The following is a 21,855-nucleotide window of genomic DNA, read 5'->3' as shown; positions in this document are numbered from 1 at the left end:
GCTATTAAATAAATGGTATACTTCAGCTTTTCTGTTCAAGAACTACTGATCATGAGGCTGCATATACATACTCTTCAGTCATATTTCTTCATCCATTACTTTGTCACTGCTTGAGGTATCAAAGCATTTCTTTTGTTTTTCTTTTTGTTAGTCGCTACATTTATGCTGATCCTCTCCATTGCAACATGACATACCTGTTTATCAGGTTATTGAAGGATGATTTAAAAGAGTATACATATGCAGCACGCCTCTCAGGTTTGGTCTATGGCATTGCATCAGGAATGAATGCAATACTTGTAAGTAAGAAAAAAACGCAGGAGGAAATTAAACAGCTTGGGAGTTGTTGAGCTTGGAGAAAACATTTGACTTCTGCATTTCTAAATGAGATGGTTAATGTTTTTTTTTCCTTGCATATATCTCATGAATTAAAGGCAATGCAAAACTGTATTTTGTACTGAGTGACCTGTTTAAGATTGCAGTGTCTTGTGAACATGTGTGCAGTGCAGTTGTTGCGTTCTAGTTCACATTTTTACTGGCTTGCATGGTAATCTGGAAAGTACTGTTGCTGGTTTCTTTATAAAAAGATTAACTTCTCTGTTGAATGAATCTCAGTGTTACAGGTTTTGTTACAATTCTCTAATTCTGCAGTAGTGAGCTGTGGAAATGGATTGTGCATGTGTTCATTAGATTGCAATGCTGGATATTTATGGCTTTTCCTTAGTGTTTGTTTTTATTACGTGTTTTATAATCTGTTTTGAAGTGCTGACAATGCTTGATAAATACTGGTATTATGAGAAATGATTACTTCTTACTCATCTTCTCCTATGAGATTTATGATGGGAGATTTTAGTAGTCTGTCTCGAGGTTCTATTAAAAGCTTTCGTTAACCATCATTATATATCAGAGTGTGTTTCAAAAGTTCCTGTAGAAGCACTGTTTTCCAGAATGTCTTGGTAAAAAAATATACTGTATATGGTCTTTATGTTTTCTGTATGACAGAGTGCTGCAATTTCTTTTTTATTCAACACAAATCTAATTTCCTTGTAGCATTCACTTGGCTTACTGCAAACATGGTTATCTATTCTCAGTTTGAAACTTGCTAATGTTTCTGTGGTCAGGATTAATTCCATTAAAAAAAATAGTGTGTAATTTTCTTTATTTTTAGTCACAGTGTGAGAGTTTAGAGTTATTTTAAATCTTAACTGAAAACTTGTAGTCTGCATTGTGAGAAGTTTTATAATTAATAAGTAGAACTGTACAATGTTGATGCTTTTAAGCAAGGGCAGATGCTATGAAGGCAGTCACCCATGGTGATTGTTGAACACTTTGGGTTCCTGTGCTAATTTAGGATACCAGCCTTTATCATAAATCCATTTATGATAGCTTTTTCTTCAAATTCATGGTCCAGCTATGTTTCAGCAACCATAGAAGAAAAAAAAAAAAATCTTTCTCCTGGAAAGCAGAAATTCACCTGTATGTTGGTTTGTGTTCTAAAGTTTAGTTTTACTCTTAAAAATTAAACTGCACAAATCCAATCAAATTCCTGCTTTGAGATACCAGATTTTGAAGTTTTTCCCACAAAAAAAGGCCTTTTACTGCCTTTTTTTTTTTTGCAAGAGAAATTTTCTGTAGCTTGATGGAATCATATAATAATTTTTATGTTATTTTTAAAATAACCTAGTTTATTTCATGTATACTTAAAAAAAAAAAAGTGTGGTCAGATCAATGTCTCATTATAATTTTAACTAACTACCTTGGTGTTTCAGTCCAGCACCATCCTCCTTATAAATTGTGCTGCTTTTGATAGCACCCCTTTACTTGTAGTGCTGCTTACTTCAGCTTACATTAAATATATTTTTGATCAACAACATAAACATATTAAAAGTAAATTGGAGAGAATATTTTAGAAGTTTGTGAATCTAGACTTCATTACTAAAGTGAGAAACAGAGTAAAACCATTTCAGTACTCCAAATGTACAGTTTACTGACTAGATTCAATATTGTAATCATTAAAAATCTGTATTCTGAGTACAGTTTGCTTAAATCAACATGAAATTACATTAATTCATTTATAACTTGCAAGCAAATGTACAATATTATATTCTTAAGTTCTCTTGTGATGAGTAAAGGGATTTAATTTTAGAATGAGTTAGTGTTCAATAGATGGTGAATTTAGAGTAAGTAATGAAAAGTGTATTGCTCAGTGAATTATGCAAGACTTGGTAATTGTTTTATTCTTTTATCTTCCACATTTAAAGCAAATTATGCACTTTTTCCATAGCTCTCTGTAAAAGGTTATAATGACAAGCAACATATCTTGCTCAAGAAGATCATTGAAAAAATGGCTACCTTTGAGATTGATGAAAAACGATTTGAAATCATCAAGGAAGCGGTAAGCTGCATGAGAAGTTTACACTTTGCAGTCATTTAAAATCAACTGCATTGATTTGATAGGAAATCTGAGGGCTGGCTATCCATGGAAATAAAGAGTGACATTCTACCTTAGTGGGACTCCAGGAGTTTTTTTCTCTTGTCTTTTTTGTGGTCATGAGTTCCTCAGAGTGTTTATATTACATTCTTTGTTTGAAAATAACTGGCCCTGTGATCTTCTTTTAGTCAGTCTTTCTTATGATTTATCAAGGGATTACAGCTTGCTTTGACAGGAGGAGAAACCTAAGTAGGGGTGGTGGTGGGGCAAAACTTCACTTCTGTATCCTGTTTTACAAATTGGAATGTTTTCAGTGCGACCTAGGCATAAAAGAAGGGGGAAATGGATGAAGGGGCAGAGGAAGTGTTGAAAAGATTTGCAACATTTCTTCTCCCCTGGTGTGTCTTGGCTCTTGGGCCAAGATCTTTTGCAAAGGTAACCAACTGGTTAATACATGCTGACTTCTAGAACTCAGACCAGATGGGGAGACTGCAGTTCTCTCTCTCAAGTCTACACTAAACAGATAAGGGAGATACCACCTTCTGGCTTCTGTTAAGAACAGACAGAAGGATTCCTCCTCAGCGACTTCAGGCTCACTGTTTGTCACTCGCATGCCCTGAAATTAATTGCTTTTGTCCTATACTGGAAATGCATCCGACTTACCAAAGCTATTAGTTTGCACTTCCCAGTTCCTCTGGTAGAGGAAAAAGGTTTTTTCTTATTTTGTAAAGGTGCAACTGGACTAGAAAGGAGGTTGTTTTGGAGAAGCTCTCTAATTGTTTGTTCTCTCATACCTCCTTTATCCATGCAAAGAATTTTCCAGATGCTCTTGTTCTGGTCTAACCAAATCAGCTGAAGGAAGCAGCTGAGAGAAAAATACATTTTCTGAGAGCAGTATTCCTCCACCCCATGTCAGTCATCATAGAATGGGTATTTCGTAGGTAGAGCAACTTGATCTAAGTACTTACTTAGATCTAACTGCAGCAATTTCATTTTCAGTCATTAAATTTATGGAAAAGTTTGATTTCATGCTCATTTCAACGATCATAATGATTGCTACTTAATCCAAAGGCTCAGAAGCCCATATTACCAAGGCCACTTAACACAATTTTTTAAACACATTTGACAAGCAAGGTAATGTTCCTGGTATCCAAAATGCATCTTTTTGATGCTACACAAAGTTCAGAATGCAATGTTAATATTTTTTGTTCAGAACTCTATTTCTAGATTTCTAATTTGAGCTTAATGATTTTGTTTTAGTACATGAGATCACTGAACAACTTCAGGGCAGAACAGCCTCACCAACACGCGATGTATTATCTCCGACTCCTGATGACGGAAGTTGCTTGGACCAAAGATGAATTAAAAGAAGCTCTAGATGGTAATGTTCTGCTACTTTTAAACTTTATTATTTTTGGGTTTTTTTCTTGTGGAAAATGTCTTGTCACTAAACTAATGAGGGTACCTGTTTTGACCTCTGCTCACTATTCAAGTGAAGCCCCTGCAGTACCAGACCTGAGCTGATGCTGGTTTTGCTGTACTTGTCCTCCAGTTTCAAGAAAGTAGAGTAGTTCAGGCCTAAAGGCCTCAAATGGCAAAACTTGCTGGTAAAAGTTCAGGCAAAATTTGAACAGCTTTGTGGGTATGAGCCTGGGTCATTGAATCCAGTGCTTATTCAACATTGTTAAAACCATTTGGCTCTAGTTGACATCTTGCAGACACATTGGAGTGTATCTGCATTGTGCTTCCCAGTGCCCAAACTGTTTTGTTTTTTCTGTTATCAGGGAAACCTAACTCATATTTCTGTAGATAATAAAGAACTGTAACTAATAAAATAAAAACATGTAATTTCTGTAGATAATAACAACTATGATAAAGAATAAAGAGAGTTGAGGATCATAACAAAAAGCAGGCACGTCAATATATTTGAAGGAAGAAGGAATTTCAAATTAAAATATTTATTTGATTTTAAAGGTCAGCTGGAATGGGGCTCTGAGCAACCAGACCTAGTGGAAGATGTCCCTGCCCACAGCAGAGGGGTTGGGACTAAAATGATCTTTAATGTTCCTATGATTGTGTTAATAGCTGAAGAACTTATCCCTGCCTGTATTTTGCTGTGTTATAAGAAAAGGTGATCACTGGGACGGTTTGCAAAAATATCTTTTAATATCTTCTTGTAATACATAGAGACATTCTTTTCAAGCAGAGTATCTGGCTTTTGTACTTATTTGAGGGTATGGATTCAGAATACATATCCATGAACACCCCATCCATTCAGCCATCCTTCCTCTTTTATTCCATTGATTCTATATGTTAAATTATATTTTGAATTATATAAGAAAACTGCTTTGCAAGGAGAGGCTACCACAGAATGTGTGTTCTGCCATATGTGTACACTGGAACATATTGCAAAAATATTTTTCTGGTGTACTGTTTGTTGCAAAGATACTACTGAAACACTGTATTTAAGTTGAGGATCTTCTTTTAGTCTGTATGGTAAATGCACAGTGTTATATACACTTGCTTGAGTGTTACAAACTACCTACTGCTTCTTAATAACTAATAACTAAGGCTTTTCCTTGGAATGCTACCTGAATGATTGCAAGAGTTGTCTCTGGAGAATGAATGTTTGTTCAGCATGATTGGGAAGAAGGTTTTTGTTTTTCTTTCTTTTGGAATCTGGGTCAGACAGCATGTGAATTCTAAGTGAAATAAACTATATGATGAGGGCTGCCATTTAGACCTGGAAGCATTCCAGTGTTGCATTTTTAAGGAGAGATTCACTTTTTCATGATAATATGTTAATGAGTTTCTCCTTGTCTAAGAAATTTGCTGTATCTAATGATGACTTAGGTCCTTGTTAATTTAAAATACATGTGAACGATTTAACTGTCTAAATATCTATTCTAGATGTCACCCTTCCCCGTCTCAAGGCCTTTATAGCACAGCTGTTGTCACGGTTACACATTGAAGCTCTTCTCCATGGCAATATAACAAAACAGGTTGGTGTGATACTTTCTTTAATAAAACCATTTTTATTTAAAAGCAGCATAAAAAGTGGAAGACTAGTTTAATCTTCTCAGATCTTAAAAGAAGTTTTGCCAAATGCGATTTCATAATTTAACTTTGTACTCTTTTTATCTTTATGGAAGTATCAGTGTCATTTTTTCCCCATGAGATTTATTAGCCTAAGTGCTGTCCTTATATTGCTCTTGGAAACAGAATAAAAAACAACGTAACATATAAGTATTTGAAATTCTTCATTGCTTGTCATTACTGTGATGAAGCTGCAAAAGGAACAGTGTGCTGCAGATCCTTCTTTTTTTCCATTTAAAACTTTCAGACTAACTAGCAAAGATTTAAGAATCCAGTATCCCTCCAAATGAATTACTTCACACATAGCTAAACAGGAATAAGTGGGCCATAAAAACCCCCAAGTGTCAGCTCTCAGTTTGGGGAGTAAAAGTCAGACAATGTTTGGTTTGTCTTGCAGTAAAATAGTAACACTTTGTACTTGCATACGAAATCTAACCAAATATTTGAATGTAGGTACCAATAAAAATGTACTACGTTTTTTTCTATGTCTTTGCATTCTTTTTTCAAAAGGCTTGTTTGAGTATTTTTATGTTAGAACAGCCCTGGGATGCTTTACTAGCAGGAGAGGTCATAAACACTGCTAATGACTGCTGAATGTTTGAAGAAGAAAGTTAACAAGTAAGGAGAGGGAAAAAATATGGAGGAGCTAATAGCATGGATAGACAAAATTCTCTTTTTCAAATATATCTCTAAAATGCTTTAAAAAAAATTATTATAGAGTATTTTTCATGCAGAGAAATTAAGCATAGTTTTTCTCCCTTATTTCTTACACATTTGTGTATGAAAACCAGTTCCTTCTGAAATGGAACTGCATGACCAGATTCTTAGATTTCCATGATGATGCAGTTACATCAGAGAAGAGCATTCTTTAGTTGGCATAAAGAGTGATTGAAGAGTGCTAAAGCCAGAGAACTGGGAAGGATGTCCTGCTACACCCATACTTATGTTATGTTTAGAAATTGTCTGCAAACCTCCCTTAATAGATGTGGGTAGAAAATCTTCTCTGTCCTTCAGTACCCAAGATGTGCTCATCACTGACAAAGCTCAGAAATTTTAACCTGGATCTGAGAATTTTTTTCAACTAAAATCAGAATTTACACCTTTCAGTAGTAAAAAAATTTTCAGTGAATCTGGACTTGAAAAATTAGACCTGTCTAGCTGCTTAAAATTCCCATTTCTTCTTTCATTAATTTCATTCTGATACTTGTTTTTTGACCTTTTTTATTTATTTACTGCAAGCAGATGGATAGTAAAGTAATTCTGAAGAATAGTCTTGTAAATATTTATGGTAACTTGACTGAAAGAATATAGAGTATTTTTCCTCTAGTCTTTCAAACTATGTCTTTTAGACCTCAGTCTTCTTGTTTTTTAATATTGAGTGGGGTTTTGGAGGTGCTGGGGGGGCTTTATTAAATTTTCAGACCTTTTGCATGTTTTTGATAAAATCACTTGTGTTGTGAGTTTGTGGCAATGCAGACTCAGAGATTTTAGCTTTCAACCGAAACTACTTTGTAGCAAGTTACTGTAATTTCCAGTGTGCAGGCTACAAGAATACATAATCCTTAACAGGTAAAGCTATTGAAGTGAAATACCTGAATGAAACTAACAATTTTTGTTAGCTTATTTGTTGGGTTTTTAATTATTATTGTAGACCATCTAATAAAACAAAGTATTTGGGCGATGAGTGTTAACACCACCAGCACATCAGTGGAATGCATATTTGAACTTAACCATTAATTTGTTTTCTTAAAACTTCAACTACTGAGATGTCATTTGCTTTGCAAACATACATGTTAGGTATCTCATTTTCAAATGTTGGAAGATGAGCACGCCAAAGTTGTGAAGAAAAAGGGAAAAAGAAAAAACCCATTGAGCTTTACTTTCAGAAGCATTGGGGAGGAGTAGAAGTAGCTAAACATGTAGACAAGTTAAACTTACAGAAAACACAAAAAAAGCCTTCCCCCCCAAGCTCCCACTTTCTCTCATTTACTTAACTTCTACTGTATTTGTATTAAATTGCGACATCCCTATTTTCGCTTCTTGATTTTTTTCTGTTGTCTCACAGCACCATCAATAATTGGAAAGTCTATTCCTGCTGTTAGGTACAGAATAACTAATGATATCTGAAATGCCTCTTATGTTTTCCAGGCTGCATTAGGAATTATGCAGATGGTTGAGGACACTCTCATTGAGCATGCTCATACAAAGCCACTCCTTCCCAGTCAACTAGTGAGATACAGAGAAGTTCAGCTTCCTGACAGTAAGTGAAATGGTTTATTTATGATTTTTTAACATGGATTAAATTGAGATTCTCCTGGCTAATGAAATTTTAAAATGCATATTACTCTTGCTAAGAGTGTGTTTTGAAGTCAGACTTACTTCCAATTATTTTAAACTTAAAATTCAAAAATATAATTAGGATGTGGTTTTGTTAATAAAATTACATACTAATACATGAACTTCCTGTTACACTTGAAAATTAGTTTGATTTCACTTTTAATTTTTGTATGTAAATTGGAGTTCTTGGGAATTGGAACTAGACCATTTTTAAGATCCCTTCCAATCCAAAGCCTTCTGTAATTCAGTCCTAATTCTCCTCTAATGATTTATGGAATAGGAGCCTTGTCCCAGTCTCTGCAACACATAGTTGACATGTTTGAATAAACAGCATTCTTTGAGCATTTTTGAGTATTAATTGACTCTTCAGTGAAGGACTGTTCTAAATGACTTGCTATTTTGAGAAAACTAAAAGTTCTTAACACAACTTTTTTTTTCTACAAATACAGATTTTTTTGGTCTTGTATTTTTTGTATGATTTGACTTCTATGGTAAAAAAAAACCAACCTCATTCATATATTCCAGTCTCATTCAGGTATTACAGAGGGTGATGATATATCCAGCTATGCAGCCAAAGCGAATTACCCATAGCTGGTCATCTGTCTGTGGAAACTATCACAACATTCTTTCCAAGAAGTTATTGGTATTAAATGTGGAATTATTTTTAATGTTCATAATTGTTTCTGACAGATTGTCTAGAAAATGTTTACATAGTAGAGGCAATACAGAATTTCACCCCAGCTCCGAAAATATTTGTTTGAGGAGAAGCAGCCAGTTTCGATTTAGTTGTTGATATGCTGAATCTGTGACATTTTAATGTGTTAAAATAATACATTCTTTTCTTGTTTTGTGAAAAGTATGCTGTTAGTGGAAATTCTGCTTTAACAGTTCTAAACCATTTATTATAATTCCATTCCACAAGCCACTCTCATTTTAATTGTGGAAAATAAGAATGTACATTTTTATGAACTTGCGTGTTTTAACTTTGTCTTTTAGGAGGTTGGTTTGTATATCAACAGAGAAATGAAGTTCATAACAATTGTGGCATTGAGATCTATTACCAGACAGACATGCAGAGCACTTCTGAGAATATGTTTTTGGAGCTCTTCTGTCAAATTATCTCAGAGCCATGCTTCAACACCCTGCGCACCAAGGAACAGTTAGGTGAGTTCTCCCATGGTGACTGTGTGTGTATACACACATGGATGCACACTCACACACTCACAATGAGATGTGGGGAGGTGTTCTTTCCCTGCCGGGTGAATGCCATTTAAAGGGCAGTTGGTAAATTTAAATATCTTTAAATAACCACTGATGACTCAAAGAAATGTTACTGTGCACAGTCTCTGCAGTGAGAACAAGCACTCATCATATTTCAGATAAGTCTGAAATATCTGAAACCAACTCTGACTAAAAGTTTGATCACTGTGCAGAGAACTTTGTATCAGAACTTTTACCAAAAGGAGATGGATCAGTTTCCTAAATTTCTTAATCTTCTTAAAGGATCAGTATTAGTTTGATCTTTTCTGCTTGTGATCCTACTTCCAAGTGCGCTTGCTGGTTCATAGAATCACAGAATTATTTAGGTTGGAAAAGACCTCTAAGATCATCAAGTCCAGCAGTTAAACTCTAAGCCCTATTTTGGGAATACTGCTGTGTGGTTAATGGTGAGCTACTATGTTGAAGACATTTCTGGCTTTTTAAAAATACAGCTGTTCATCAATAAGTACAGGTAATTGTTACCTGAACCAGTAAGACAGAACAGGTAAGATTATTCCAGAGTAACAAGGAGAGAGAGAGAGAGACTTTGCGTGACGATTCACAAGACTGAAATACTGGAGAGTAGGAGTACAGGTTTTCCCAGGGTGAGAAGCAGGCAAATGTCTCAGTGTGATGACTGTGAACTACCAGGGATGTCAGGCAAGATTAGACTTCTTGTGGGCAACTAGCAGAATCAGCCATAAAATATTCATCATAGGAATTTTAACAATCTGCTGAAAATAGGATAGAATCCAGGTTATTTAACAGATTTTTGAAATGTGCTGGTGGCAGGTTTTGTATAGAAGTTGGAAGTAGCAGGTAAAGAGTTGGGGGGGAAACAGTGAGGAAGAACTGTGTGTGTTCAGCACTGCATAAATGTAGAGGAAAGACAAGTAGAAATACCAGCAAAATTCAGTAAACTTCATGGAGTTGTTAGTAAGATCTCTGAGAAAGCTTAGGGGAAAAGGAGTTAGCAGTTTGCTAAACAGTAGAAGCAGTAACAAGAATTATTTCAGTAAATGCTTTAGCAGTATGAGAAAGTGAAAGAGAAAAGTTGGCAGTGGTGGAAAAAAATGTTTTAGGATGACTTTGTTAGTTTTCACTTAAAATGTCAATTGTGATCAGATGATTTCCAAAATAAATAGTGGTGATCAAAGTCCAGGGTTTACCATTGAACAGGAAAATAACAGATTAATTGGGAGTTCAGGTGTGATGAATTATAAATTCTATTATAAGCAACAAAATTATGAAATCCTGGAATTAGAAGTCTTATAATGACGATAGATGAAGTATTGGAAAAAATAAACATGGGTAAATGCTTCGTTTTGCCTTAATAAAAGGAAAGAGAAAAGCAGGGAAATTATAGATTAGTCAGTTTAATTCTAATTCCTGAAAATATAGAATAAGTTATCAAACTAGTTCTGAAAGGTAACTGAGAGACTGTTACTGGAGTGCCCAGGTGGAAGTGCTACAGATTTGGATCCAGGACTTTGGAAAGTCATGACTGGAGGATAGAGAAGTTAATTTGAAAAACAGTTTTTCTACAGAGCTCTATTGTGAGCCAATGTCATTTGGTATTTTCATCAAAACTAAATGATAGCAGAGTGAGTATACTTACTAAATCTTCAGATAATACTAAGTTGGGAGAGGCTGCAAGTGTGTGGGAAGATAGAATTAGAATTTAAAATTAGTTTGACATTTTGGAAACACGGCTTCAGTGAAGATAAGATGCAGTTTGTTAGGAACAGTTTGGCAGGAACAACCAGTGGCACAGATACAAGCTAGGAAGCTTCTGGCTAGGTAGCAGTTCTGTAGCAAACTCTACAGGGTACAGTGGGTCAGAGGTAGGACATAAATCAGCAGTGTTGTCCTGCTGTGTAAAATACTGGGATATATAAATGGAAGCTTTCAAGATGCACTCACAATAATACCCCTAAATTGTTCAGGTAAGAACTTTGAAATACTGTATCCAGTTTTGACCTGAGCGTCAGGGAACTATGAGAAAGCTATAAAACATTTAAAAGAAATGTGACAGATTTGTTATTAAAAGAGGAGTAGAAGACTGAAGAAAGGATTAGTTGTTCAGATTGGCAAATGCTGCAACAGTAAGAAAGGGAATAATACTTTCTTTTTCTCTAATTGATAAGATGGGAAGTAGTGGTCTTACATCTCAGCACAGAGAATACAGATTAGACATTATAAAAAATAGTGAGTTTCTAATGTTGAGTCTAATGAAGCACTAGAGTACAGCTTAATTTCAGGAAACCTAATCCTGATGACAGAATTGGTTTTGTTTCGTCTTGGTCAGCCTCATCTCCTCCTTGCTGCTCCCCTGAACTGATATTTACCTCAGTGAAATAAAGATGTTTCAAAAAAAATACAATGGCATATTTTGAAAACCTGCATTGTTTATAATACAGAATAAAGTTACCATAACATTGCATTCTTGTCAAATATGCCATGTTTGGCAAATGTGATGTTTCAGCAAGGGATTTCTCTTGATGTGTCGCTGTTCTTGTTTTGCGAAGGTTACATTGTGTTTAGTGGTCCGCGTCGGGCAAACGGCATACAAGGACTGCGATTTATTATCCAATCTGAAAAGCCCCCCCACTATTTAGAGAGCAGAGTTGAAGCATTCTTAAAGACTATGGAGAAATGCATAGAAGATATGACAGAAGAGGCCTTTCAAAAACATATCCAAGCTTTAGCAATTCGTCGTCTAGACAAACCAAAGAAGCTGTCTGCAGAATGTGCTAAGTACTGGGGAGAAATCATTTCCCAGCAGTATAACTTTGACAGAGGTAAGAGAAACGATAATTCCTTTGAAACTGAATGCTTTACTTTGGCCGCTCTTGTGACTACTGAGTGTCATATTCATTTGGGAACAACTTAAACTTTTACGTGACCTATACATAATTTAATATATACTTGACAGATGCATTCAAATACACTCTGACATTGCTGATGGTACACACGTTCATACGAGCCCTACTCCTCTTCCCATTCTGCATTTCTTTTGAGGGAGTGGTGGCAGGGGCAACAGCAGGTATCTTAACTAATGTGCAACCTGTCTCATCTTGGTGTAGATTTGAAAAAACATTAGGTTTTTTGTTTTTTAATCCATGATTCGTTGAAGATTATAAGCTTGTAGAAGACCAAATGAGATCCAACTTCTAATGTTATTACTGAAAATGGACTGACAGTTATTTACAATGTGATCCTACGTAATATTTGTGGTTTGAAGATTTTTAATCCAAAATGCTGATATACATTAGTAATACAGTTTCTAACGTTAAAGAAAAAATCAGTTTAGATACAGTCAGCTTTTCCTCACATATTTTTGTGTCTCGACTCTTATTCACAACTGTAATTTTCTGTTCTTTCATGCATAATATGCTTCCTCCATAAAACTCACTCCATATTCTGTGACTTCCCTTCTGCTTTACATGCACTATATGGGTTTTCCACAGCAGCAAATAGTCTTTTTGCTTGATAATGACTCACTAAACTGTTATAATAATGATGAGTTTTGACTCATCATCTGGCTTGTCTAGAGAGAATGAGAGCTACTGACAGGATTTCATGCCTGAGCATAAAGAGTGGTGTGGAAACTTATCCCCTCAAGTACTTTTTTGGGTCTGATGAAATAATTTGATTTTTTTCTCTACCTTTAGTGTTTCTGTTTTTACCATACTTGGATCAATATTATCTCTCTGGAATTCTTACCTCTAACTGTAGCCATATATTTCATATCTAAATCCTACCGACCTTACTATTTCCCTCGACTTGTATATCTTTAATTCCCCTCTGCCCACTAGTAATTTTATATCATTAATGATTATATAATGACTAGAATTGTCAAAATCAGAAATTTATATTCCAGCCTTAAGAAGTGGAAGGATTTTTTTCTTCATATTTTTACAGTTATGTTATTACTACTTTTAATGTTGTCACCCAGATGTTGTCTGATTTTCTAAACTATATTGTTGGGTGGTTTATTTCCTTTATATAGAACTTAATATTAATTACAGCCTGCCTTACAGACTTGTTAGCTGCCTGTTTGTTCTCTTGCACTCATTTATTCCTTGACCTTCCTGCTCACCCTAAGAAAAGCAAGCATGCCTACAACAGAAAACATTTCTGCTTATGCAGCAGAGATATTAGATGATTAGTTCATGATAATTTAATTTATATGAAGTAATGTAGCAACTGAGACACATTGTCCCCAGAGCTTACTTACCCCAGGTGATTACTCCTTAACAGGTATGATGTAGGCACCATCCCTTACATTTCTTTAAAAAGTACATCCTGCCAAAGTATGTTTCCTGTTTCCTAACCGTGAATAAAAACCATCTGAATTAGAAATGTGTAACATTGATTTGAAGATAATATACAAAAATAGGCATATCTATTTTAGCTACTGAATATCCTACAGTGCAATCAGTATTCTTTAGACTTGCCTTTTTTAATAAGTCCAATCAGACTTACTGAAGTATAACTTTCTGCCAAGGTTCCAGTGACACTTTTAGTGAAGCAAGTATTAACCTGAAAGATAACAATGAAAAGCATATCATTTGCAGTCAATTACAGCATCTGAAGTTGAAAGAAATATACTTTGGATAAGTGGTTTGCTAATAACCAGCTGTGATCTGCAGATGTACTCTAATTTTTACTATTGTTGTGCAGATAACATTGAAGTGGCTTATCTAAAGACCCTGACCAAGGATGATATTATACAGTTCTACAAGGTAAGCGAGTCTTGTAGTAAAAATGTTACTTGGAAGGAGATGTAGGTACAACTGAATCTGATTTGTGCAAACTGCAAAGGATATACTGACACCGATTTTAGGTAGATGATATAATTGATGCATATATTCCATTATAATAATTTTATTTCCTGAATATTACTTAGTTTAATGGCACTGGTAAAAACTGTGGAGAAGGATTGAGGTTTGGTGTGATTTTGATTTATTTTCTTTATTTGATTTATTTTCATGCCACTCTTATTTTCCTCTTGTTTCATTTATCCTTCCTTTGTGAATATAAAATGTGCTGCTCTATGGCCAAGTCTGGCCAAAATTGCACATTTGTTCTTTTATTATTTTTCTTCAACCGATAAACAATTCAGCCTATCTTGTGGCATGAATTGTGAATCAAACAGATATTTTGAAAGCTTTGTTCAGTGTAAATCAGTGGGGTTTTTTTTCCTCTAATAGTTGGGCAGCGTGAAGGAACAGCATAATGTTGCAGTAATTGTGCACTGCGACTCAGCATGAAGTTGCAAGATAGATACTTAATATAGGCAATGGAAATACTAGGAGGGCATCTGCCCCTGTCGTGTCCGTGTCATTCACCCCCAAATGTAAAAAAATCGTGCCTCATTCTTTCTGTTCTGTAATATGTCACAGTCAGTGATATTTCACTGTATTGCAGAGTGTTCATAGTGTTTTATTACTTATGGAGCAGCCAGTAGCCCAGGGAGTACTACTGAAAATAAGTCCAACTTAATGTCTGCAGAATTTATTATTGGGTGGAAAAATTTCTGCCCCTGAAGAAGCATGGATATGTTTGTGTCTGCCTTCTTTTTTTCCTCTCTTGGGCAGAGGGGGGTAATGGCTTTCAAAGTGGTTTGTCTTTTGTATTCTGCATTATCCTTTTCACCGTTCAAGGTGTTTTTTATGTTGCTCTCCATTTTTATAAGAGTTAGTCCTTCATGCTTGAAACTGGTTATTATTTATGTGGCACAGTGAACGCTGACATCTTTGGGTGGGTTGTTAGTTTTTATTTTTTTTAATATTATGATAGCATGGGTGAAGATATGCAGAAAATAGAAACTTAGTAAATGGAATTTCAGCACCTGTTGTTTAATAAATGGTAACTTGAATGAGCATGCACCTCCTAGTTTTGTAGGAATCTATATTATTTTGCTTACACCAGTGCTGAATAAATGATTATGCAGCATTCCAGAGCAGAAATAACCAGCTAGATTGATGAGCTAGTCCAGCTGAGTTTAATAATTGTGTTCAGGGTGATGTGCTTCAAGAAGACTGCTAGGGATTGAAAATTCTGCAGAGATTTTAGGTTACATTCCTGATACTGTGATAGTTAATGGGTGAATTTCTATTACTTACACTTTTTGAGTTCCAAAGGGTACATGAATTTATTAACTCGATTGTAAAATGATTCAGCGTATACTGTGTGGATGACTTTTAATCATATTTGAAGGGACATCCCGAAATTCATTCCTCATTTTAAAGCTTAAAGTTAAAATTTAAACACTCATTCTTTTTACTGTTTTATAACGTCTAAGGGATACTTCCCACACCTGAGGAACTTGATGTTTTTACTGTAGGTGCTGTTGGCAATAGATGCTCCCAGAAGACACAAGGTATCAGTGCACGTCCTTGCAAGGGAAATGGATTCCTGTAAGTATTGTACTGAATATCAAGCAAGTCCTGGTTAGATAGCCATGTTACATGATACAAATGCACTATAAGAAAAACTCAACTTTAGAGATTATATACCCTTCAGAGGCAAAAGTATTTCTTTTTACAAGTTTCCTTCAAGTGGGTGCTTCAAATTTTCTGGTTAATATTTGTGACCAGGTTCTTCAACCTTTCTGAAGTATATTGATATTAAAACAATATAAACTAAAATAAGCGCTTTGTTTTCAACAGGGCATTTTAAAACAAACATAAAATTCTGTAATACTCCTACAGGGCAAGAAAACCAACCCAAAATTAGAATTTGTAGTATCACTCCGGTGTGTGAGGTTTTTTTCTGACAAGCAATAAATGTTTGTCAGAATATTATTCTGACAATATTATTCAAACACCCTCAAAGAGGAAAGCAAACTCTGAAACAAACAAAAGCCAAAACCTCTGGGAGTATCAAACATTTGCTTTAAACTTAAGAAGGTCAATGTTTATTTAGGTTTTATTTCAAAATAATGTAGATTAGCTGTGCATTGTAAACTGTATCGTTCCATTTTAGAATTCAGGAAGGAAAAGGTTAAAGTGTGTCTGGTTAATATGAATAAACTGAGAGGAAGAACTTCTGAGTTGTTTCGTGCAGATTTTTCACCAGTTTATACTGGACTTAAATTCCAACATGCATCTGGTTGCAAAATCAAGGATATTGAAGGCTTGTCTGTAGTACATGGAGAAGCAGATAGCTGAGTGCATGTCATGAAACTACTTCCAGCCTCAGAAGGATTGATGGTACTGTAGGAATTGTAACTGCAGCAGAGTAAGGAAGACTTGCTTCAAAGCATCTTTCCAGTTTTCATGACTAGTAGTTGCTTAATAGAAATAGTCTAAAGCTTAGAGAAAACTTTTAGAGTTTAGTAACTGTATTGCCAGAATGGTTTATTATTTGCTTGGAATGGTGGTGGTTACTCTTACAGGGATTACAGTAAGTTATTCTCTCTACATACTCCCCATTTAATATGGCATTTGTCCTCTCTTCTGCCATGAAAGAAATTGAGATTGGAAATGCAGAAAGAAGTTTGGTGGGGGGAATTGGAGTAGGGCATGCACGGAGACAGGCAGGGAAGATTTTGGTTGCTATCCAGAATTTTGGAAACTGGAGTAACCTGTATGACTCCATAGCCATGTCCTTATCAAAAGAGGTGCTGTTGTTGCATTGCTCTTGTATGTACCACTGACATTTGCTACTTTTCTCATAATTTTCACTGAGAAACAGTTTTAAGTATTTATTGATCAGTAGATTAGCAATTTTTATTTCTACATTCTTTTTATGTGTAAGTAAAATGAATAAAAGATCATGTTCTCAAGTCGTGGATTAATTTCTGTATTTCTAAAGACAGCCATGGAGTACAAAAGCAAAATGTTTAGAAAATGTTATTTAGCAATACTTAAAAATTAAAACCCTGTGCTTTATCTAGATACCTGTCTTTTAAGAGAAAACAGTTATTACGTAAAAGATGCTGATTACATTATGGTCCTGAATTAATTTTGATGATGTTAAATAGGCCCTGTTGTTGGAGAATTTCCATGCCAAAATGATGTGAACCTGGCACCAGCACCACCACTACCACAGGTAAAAAGAAACAACACACAAGACAATCCCAGGCTGCATTCTTAATGTAGAGGTTTAGTATCATTAAATATAAGTTTATAGGGAGAAACAAACTTCTTGAAATTCATGCTGTCGTGGGGCTGTTTCAGCTCTTTTCTATGTGCATTGTCATCCTCACTATCAACAGGGATTTTTCCTGATTTTTCTTCTTAGCAATCTCTCCAGTTACCTTTGTTCCTTCTAGTGCACTGAAGTGAAAGCTAATAGGAGGAGTAAACTGCTGGGTGTCTGCACTGTGGAGTAAATGTAGATGATTATTGTCTGAAAATACTGTTTGTATGTGATCAGGTGTATCAAGTGTCAAGAGAAAGATGCATATGCATTAAAATTTTTTATCATCTTTGTTTAAAAAACCCAAACAACCCAGAACAACAACAAAACCAACTATTTGGTAATTTTCTTAAAGCCCAAAATATTAATGCACTTTCCTGTCAATATGTGCCCTGTGGAGGAAACAGTTTGACAAATTGTATTCATAAAAGTATTACAGATTTCATTTTGTGGTTCGATATGACAGCACTGGGCCCTTACCAGACCTTCAGTAAATTTTCTTGAAGGATGGCAGTGTTTGTCCCAGTAGATGATTAACTTTTCGCAATGTGCTACATCTGCTTCTAAAAAATAATAATGCCTTGAATAGCTGTTGTGGGTATGATCTTACCTCTGATACTGAAGGGACAGGTGGGGTGTTCTGAGTAGAACTTGTAAATGAAAGACAAGCTCTGCATATATTGGAGATCCTGCCATTATTAGTAATGCAGTTACTGCATCATAGCTGTTGTTTTAAATTATGTAAATATGAAACCCATTTATTTAATGAGAAATAACACTATATTTGGGGGGATCCTGTAATAACAAAGTGTGAATTACTAATACTGTAGAGAAGACCAAGAAAGGTGTTTTAGCAACAGTTAAAAGCAAGGATTTCCTCACATTTCTAACTGAAGACATTGAGCAGACTTTTTCTTCCATACGCTTTGTTGCAGCCAAGTGTGATTGAAAATATGACAGAATTCAAGCGCAGTCTGCCGCTCTTCCCACTGGTGAAACCACATATCAATTTCATGGCTGCAAAACTGTGAAGAACCCCAATGGATGAAGAAATGCAAATGATCTGTACTGACATGGTTTCAGGGGACTTCGTGATGAGCAAAATTATTAAAGATCATTAGGATAAATGATTCTGTTCATTATGAAAGTCCCGAATTCCTTCTTGGTTCATTTGACATTAGCTGTGTGCTAGGGATAGAGAGTATATAAGAATCAGTTGTGGTCATGTGTCATTTATATTACAGACAACCTGTTGAAAAGCAAAATCAACTGAAACAATAATAATAAAAAACTTGTAGTTGCCGTATATTTTTAAAATAGCATATCCCTTCAAATTTTCATTTTGATGAAATAACCCTCCAGAGCAAACAAAATTGCTTGAAATGTGCTTGTTACTCCTGAAAAACACTGTTTAGTATCCCAATAATTATCTTATTGGGGGCTGGAGGGGGTGAGAAAAGTAAGTCCTTTTTGGGATGGAGTCAACAATTTTTCGTAAAAATAGAGACTTTCACATTTTTTTTAAGTGACGTGTTGAATGATACTTTTTTAATTGATCCTTAATGCAACCAACATATTTTCTATTTTAAGTTTTATGAAGACCAGTGGGGGGAAAAGAAAAGGAAATTTGACAACGCAGTAGTAAGTGAGAGAACTGTCTTAATGAGAATAACTGAAGATAAGGGCATGATTTTAATCTTTCTATACAAATTTGGGGACATTTTATATTAAAACTAGTAAAATGCTGGAAACACTTTAATAGTGCGTCTTATTTTTGTTATCAAAAATGTTCCAGTCTCTTCATACTGTCAACACCTTGTTCAGTTTTTCAGTGTGACTGTGGATTATTTTCCATTTACTATGTCAAATCCTTTATTTGCTGTCATGTTTTGTTTTCAGTTGCACATGTACTGATGGAGAACTCAGTCTGGTTTTCCTCATTTGTTATGTTAGGTCCCAGCCCAGCAGAGCACTCACTAGTGCAAATAACTTCGAACACACACTGGTTCTTCATTCAAGAACAGGTGAATGTCAGATATGGGCCCTGTAATGAATCAGATACATCATTACCCTGATACATGTGTGGGTTCTGTGCCTGTCCTTCAGGAAGGCATTTGGGACAGTGCGGGGCTGCATCTGCTCCAGGTTACATCACAAAAGGCTTGTTCCTACTTCTTGTTAGAAGGCTGCACAAAACTCAGAAGGATCAAGAATTACGCTGAAACGTTGTGTGTGTGTGTGTGTGTATTACATAATTTAGTAAAATGATAAAACAGTATATGGTGTCTAGTCTTCACCAACTTTACTGACTTCTGCAGAGTGGTTTTGTGCTTGGGACAGCCCCCAGATAGAGAAATATAAGGAGCATAAAGTTGTTCTGCCTTTGTAGTACATAAAATAGATGGCAATTATTCAGACTGAGAGAGTATGCAAAGCACTGAAGATGTAAAATCTGCTCAGCAGGGAGTTTAGTGAGAATTTGCTTCTTATTAAAAGAACCTGAAATTGAAGCCCTGATGTGACACACGTGTCTGTGACACATCAGAATCCTGGTATAGTCAACAGGGCTGTTCCTGTGGTTGAATCGGTGTTCATTCTTACACTGGCTCTGAAGCCAAATTAAATGACAGGGTAAGAGCCTTAAGTTGCATTTCTCTGAGTGTCTTCTAGCTGAACAAATATGGTGCTTTTAAAATTAGTTTAAAGGTTAACAGTACATGTTTCAACATCTTTTTAATAAATTTGATGGTAATTTGTGATGTAACCTGTTGCCAAGGAAAGGCACTAGTATTTTTTTAGCCAGAGAAGAAAAAAAGTTAAACGTAATCCAAGCAAAACCAGTAAAGATGTTTCTGTTCACCCCATTTTTGATGGATCTTTCACATAAAATGGGCTTTTTTGCCTTCTTGCATTTCACTTTTGTTTATAGTTTTCCTTTAGTAAAAGTATTTGTATTATATATATATTAAAAGTTTTGACAACATATTATAAAAATATATATTTTGGGATTTAGTATTTAAACATACCACTCGTACAGTGAATAAAACAAAATGGCTTCTATTGTGTGTAAAAATAAATAGATATATATATTCATGGAAGTACTATCAACTCTTAATTTTAACAAATTATATAAATAAATTGGAATAGCAGTGTATTTAACACAAATCATGTTTTTCAGCGGAAAAAATTTAAAACTTCAAAGTTCTGTGACTGGATGTGGAAAGCCATGTCATTTTCCAACAACTCTTAATTGCTTTTAAGTGTTCTCCAGCATTTTACAGTTTCTGAGTTTGATATAGCAGTAAATTTTGATAAACTCAGGCATACTAATGGGTTCATTTTAATGGATCCAGAGCTGCAGTGTCTACAAGCAATAAAGAACTACCTAGAATACACTGTAATTCAATTTTAGTGCTTGTTAATTAGTTTATGTAAGAAACCATAAATTATTATTACATAACTGTAATTTTTGCAAGTGCTATTTTAAGCAGTTGATGTGGAATTGGGTGCATGTGACACAGCCAGTATGACAGAGTGCTAGAGTTATTCTGTTTACAATAAACAATCTGAATTTAATGTTTGGAGTTCTTAATTTGTTTTATTTTAATTTTTTGCATACTGGTAATGTTACATCTGTCAGTCTGTGCATGGTTTCTGTTACAAATTATTTGTTATTTTCTGCTATCCAGTTGGACTAGTTAGGCTGAGTAGCATTGCTGCAGAAGTGCTTCCAGGCACTTCTAGGGAAGTTTCAGAGGACTTCCCCATGTGACATCACACACCTTTTAGGTAGATCCACCTCTGTTGTTCTCTGAGTGTATGAAAACTTAATAATATAAAGGTAGAAATATTTGCACAAGACAGAATTTTAATTATCAAATCTGAAGTTGTAAATTTAGGGAATCACTGCGGCCAGACTGAATCGTGCCTAGTGCAGCTTTATAGTGTTGCTTTTGAGAAACTGCTTTCCCTGGTCATTTTCTTTGTTCTGTGCACACCAAAAGATTATGATTCAGAAGGTTAGGAGTGTGTGATTGTTAGAGGAGTAAATAGTGCCAATTCTGACAGCACAAAGATACAAGTCAGCTGGCCCTTCTGGTGTTCTGAGGGGGCTCCTTGGAATAACATATGACAGGTAGCAACATTAAAAGAGACAGATTTTATCCTTGGCATTGGGAAGAGTGGTTGGCACTCTCAGCGAAGAAATAAAATGCCAGCAACCCACCTGGAAAATTATTTGTCCCCAACATCAGGGCTCTCTCCACTCCCAGTCTTCAGGGGTTGGTGTAAATCTTGACTCGTTGACTTTACTGTCTTTTGCAAAAAATCAAACTCTTCAAGTCTATCTTAGCTTTAATTGTTGGTAAAAAATGCTTGAGCTTTTTCAGATTATTTAAGCACTTGGATGTGATGATGTGTTCCACAGTGTCATCATAACAGCTGGAGAAAGCACTACACACCTCTTTAACTTCATTTATTATTATCTGGCTCTTGTTTTAAAATAAAGTCAGCAGAATTTTACCTTTTCTCTCCCACTGAACTGGTTAGTATGCTTTTGCTATAGGTCTACTGTAAAGTGAAAA

At 35.3% G+C, this 21,855-nt stretch overlaps 1 protein-coding gene across 4 annotated transcripts in view; it reads left to right on the top strand.

Annotated features, from left to right (window-relative positions):
- The window catches only part of IDE (insulin degrading enzyme), a 60,170-nt gene extending 39,322 nt beyond the window's left edge, over positions 1 to 20,848 (top strand). For 3 of the 4 annotated variants that reach the window (XM_050305251.1, XM_050305252.1, XM_050305249.1), the window contains exons 16-25: positions 2,282 to 2,392; positions 3,689 to 3,809; positions 5,339 to 5,430; positions 7,673 to 7,784; positions 8,858 to 9,025; positions 11,650 to 11,922; positions 13,808 to 13,869; positions 15,474 to 15,546; positions 17,115 to 17,182; positions 18,208 to 20,848. In XM_050305251.1, the coding sequence (XP_050161208.1) occupies positions 2,282 to 2,392; positions 3,689 to 3,809; positions 5,339 to 5,430; positions 7,673 to 7,784; positions 8,858 to 9,025; positions 11,650 to 11,922; positions 13,808 to 13,869; positions 15,474 to 15,546; positions 17,115 to 17,182; positions 18,208 to 18,303 (1,176 nt within the window). In that variant the 3' untranslated portion in view covers positions 18,304 to 20,848. Of the gene's footprint in view, positions 1 to 151; positions 297 to 2,281; positions 2,393 to 3,688; positions 3,810 to 5,338; positions 5,431 to 7,672; positions 7,785 to 8,857; positions 9,026 to 11,649; positions 11,923 to 13,807; positions 13,870 to 15,473; positions 15,547 to 17,114; positions 17,183 to 18,207 lie in introns of all 4 variants that reach the window. The other variant, XM_050305250.1, reaches the window with a different exon arrangement.
- Positions 20,849 to 21,855: the final 1,007 nt, after the last annotated feature.

This window comes from Myiozetetes cayanensis, unplaced genomic scaffold (genome assembly GCF_022539395.1).
Source record: "Myiozetetes cayanensis isolate MyiCay16 unplaced genomic scaffold, myiCay2020 scf10, whole genome shotgun sequence".
In the NCBI taxonomy this organism is placed as follows: domain Eukaryota; kingdom Metazoa; phylum Chordata; class Aves; order Passeriformes; family Tyrannidae; genus Myiozetetes; species Myiozetetes cayanensis.
This window is presented reverse-complemented; position numbering and strand designations above follow the sequence as displayed.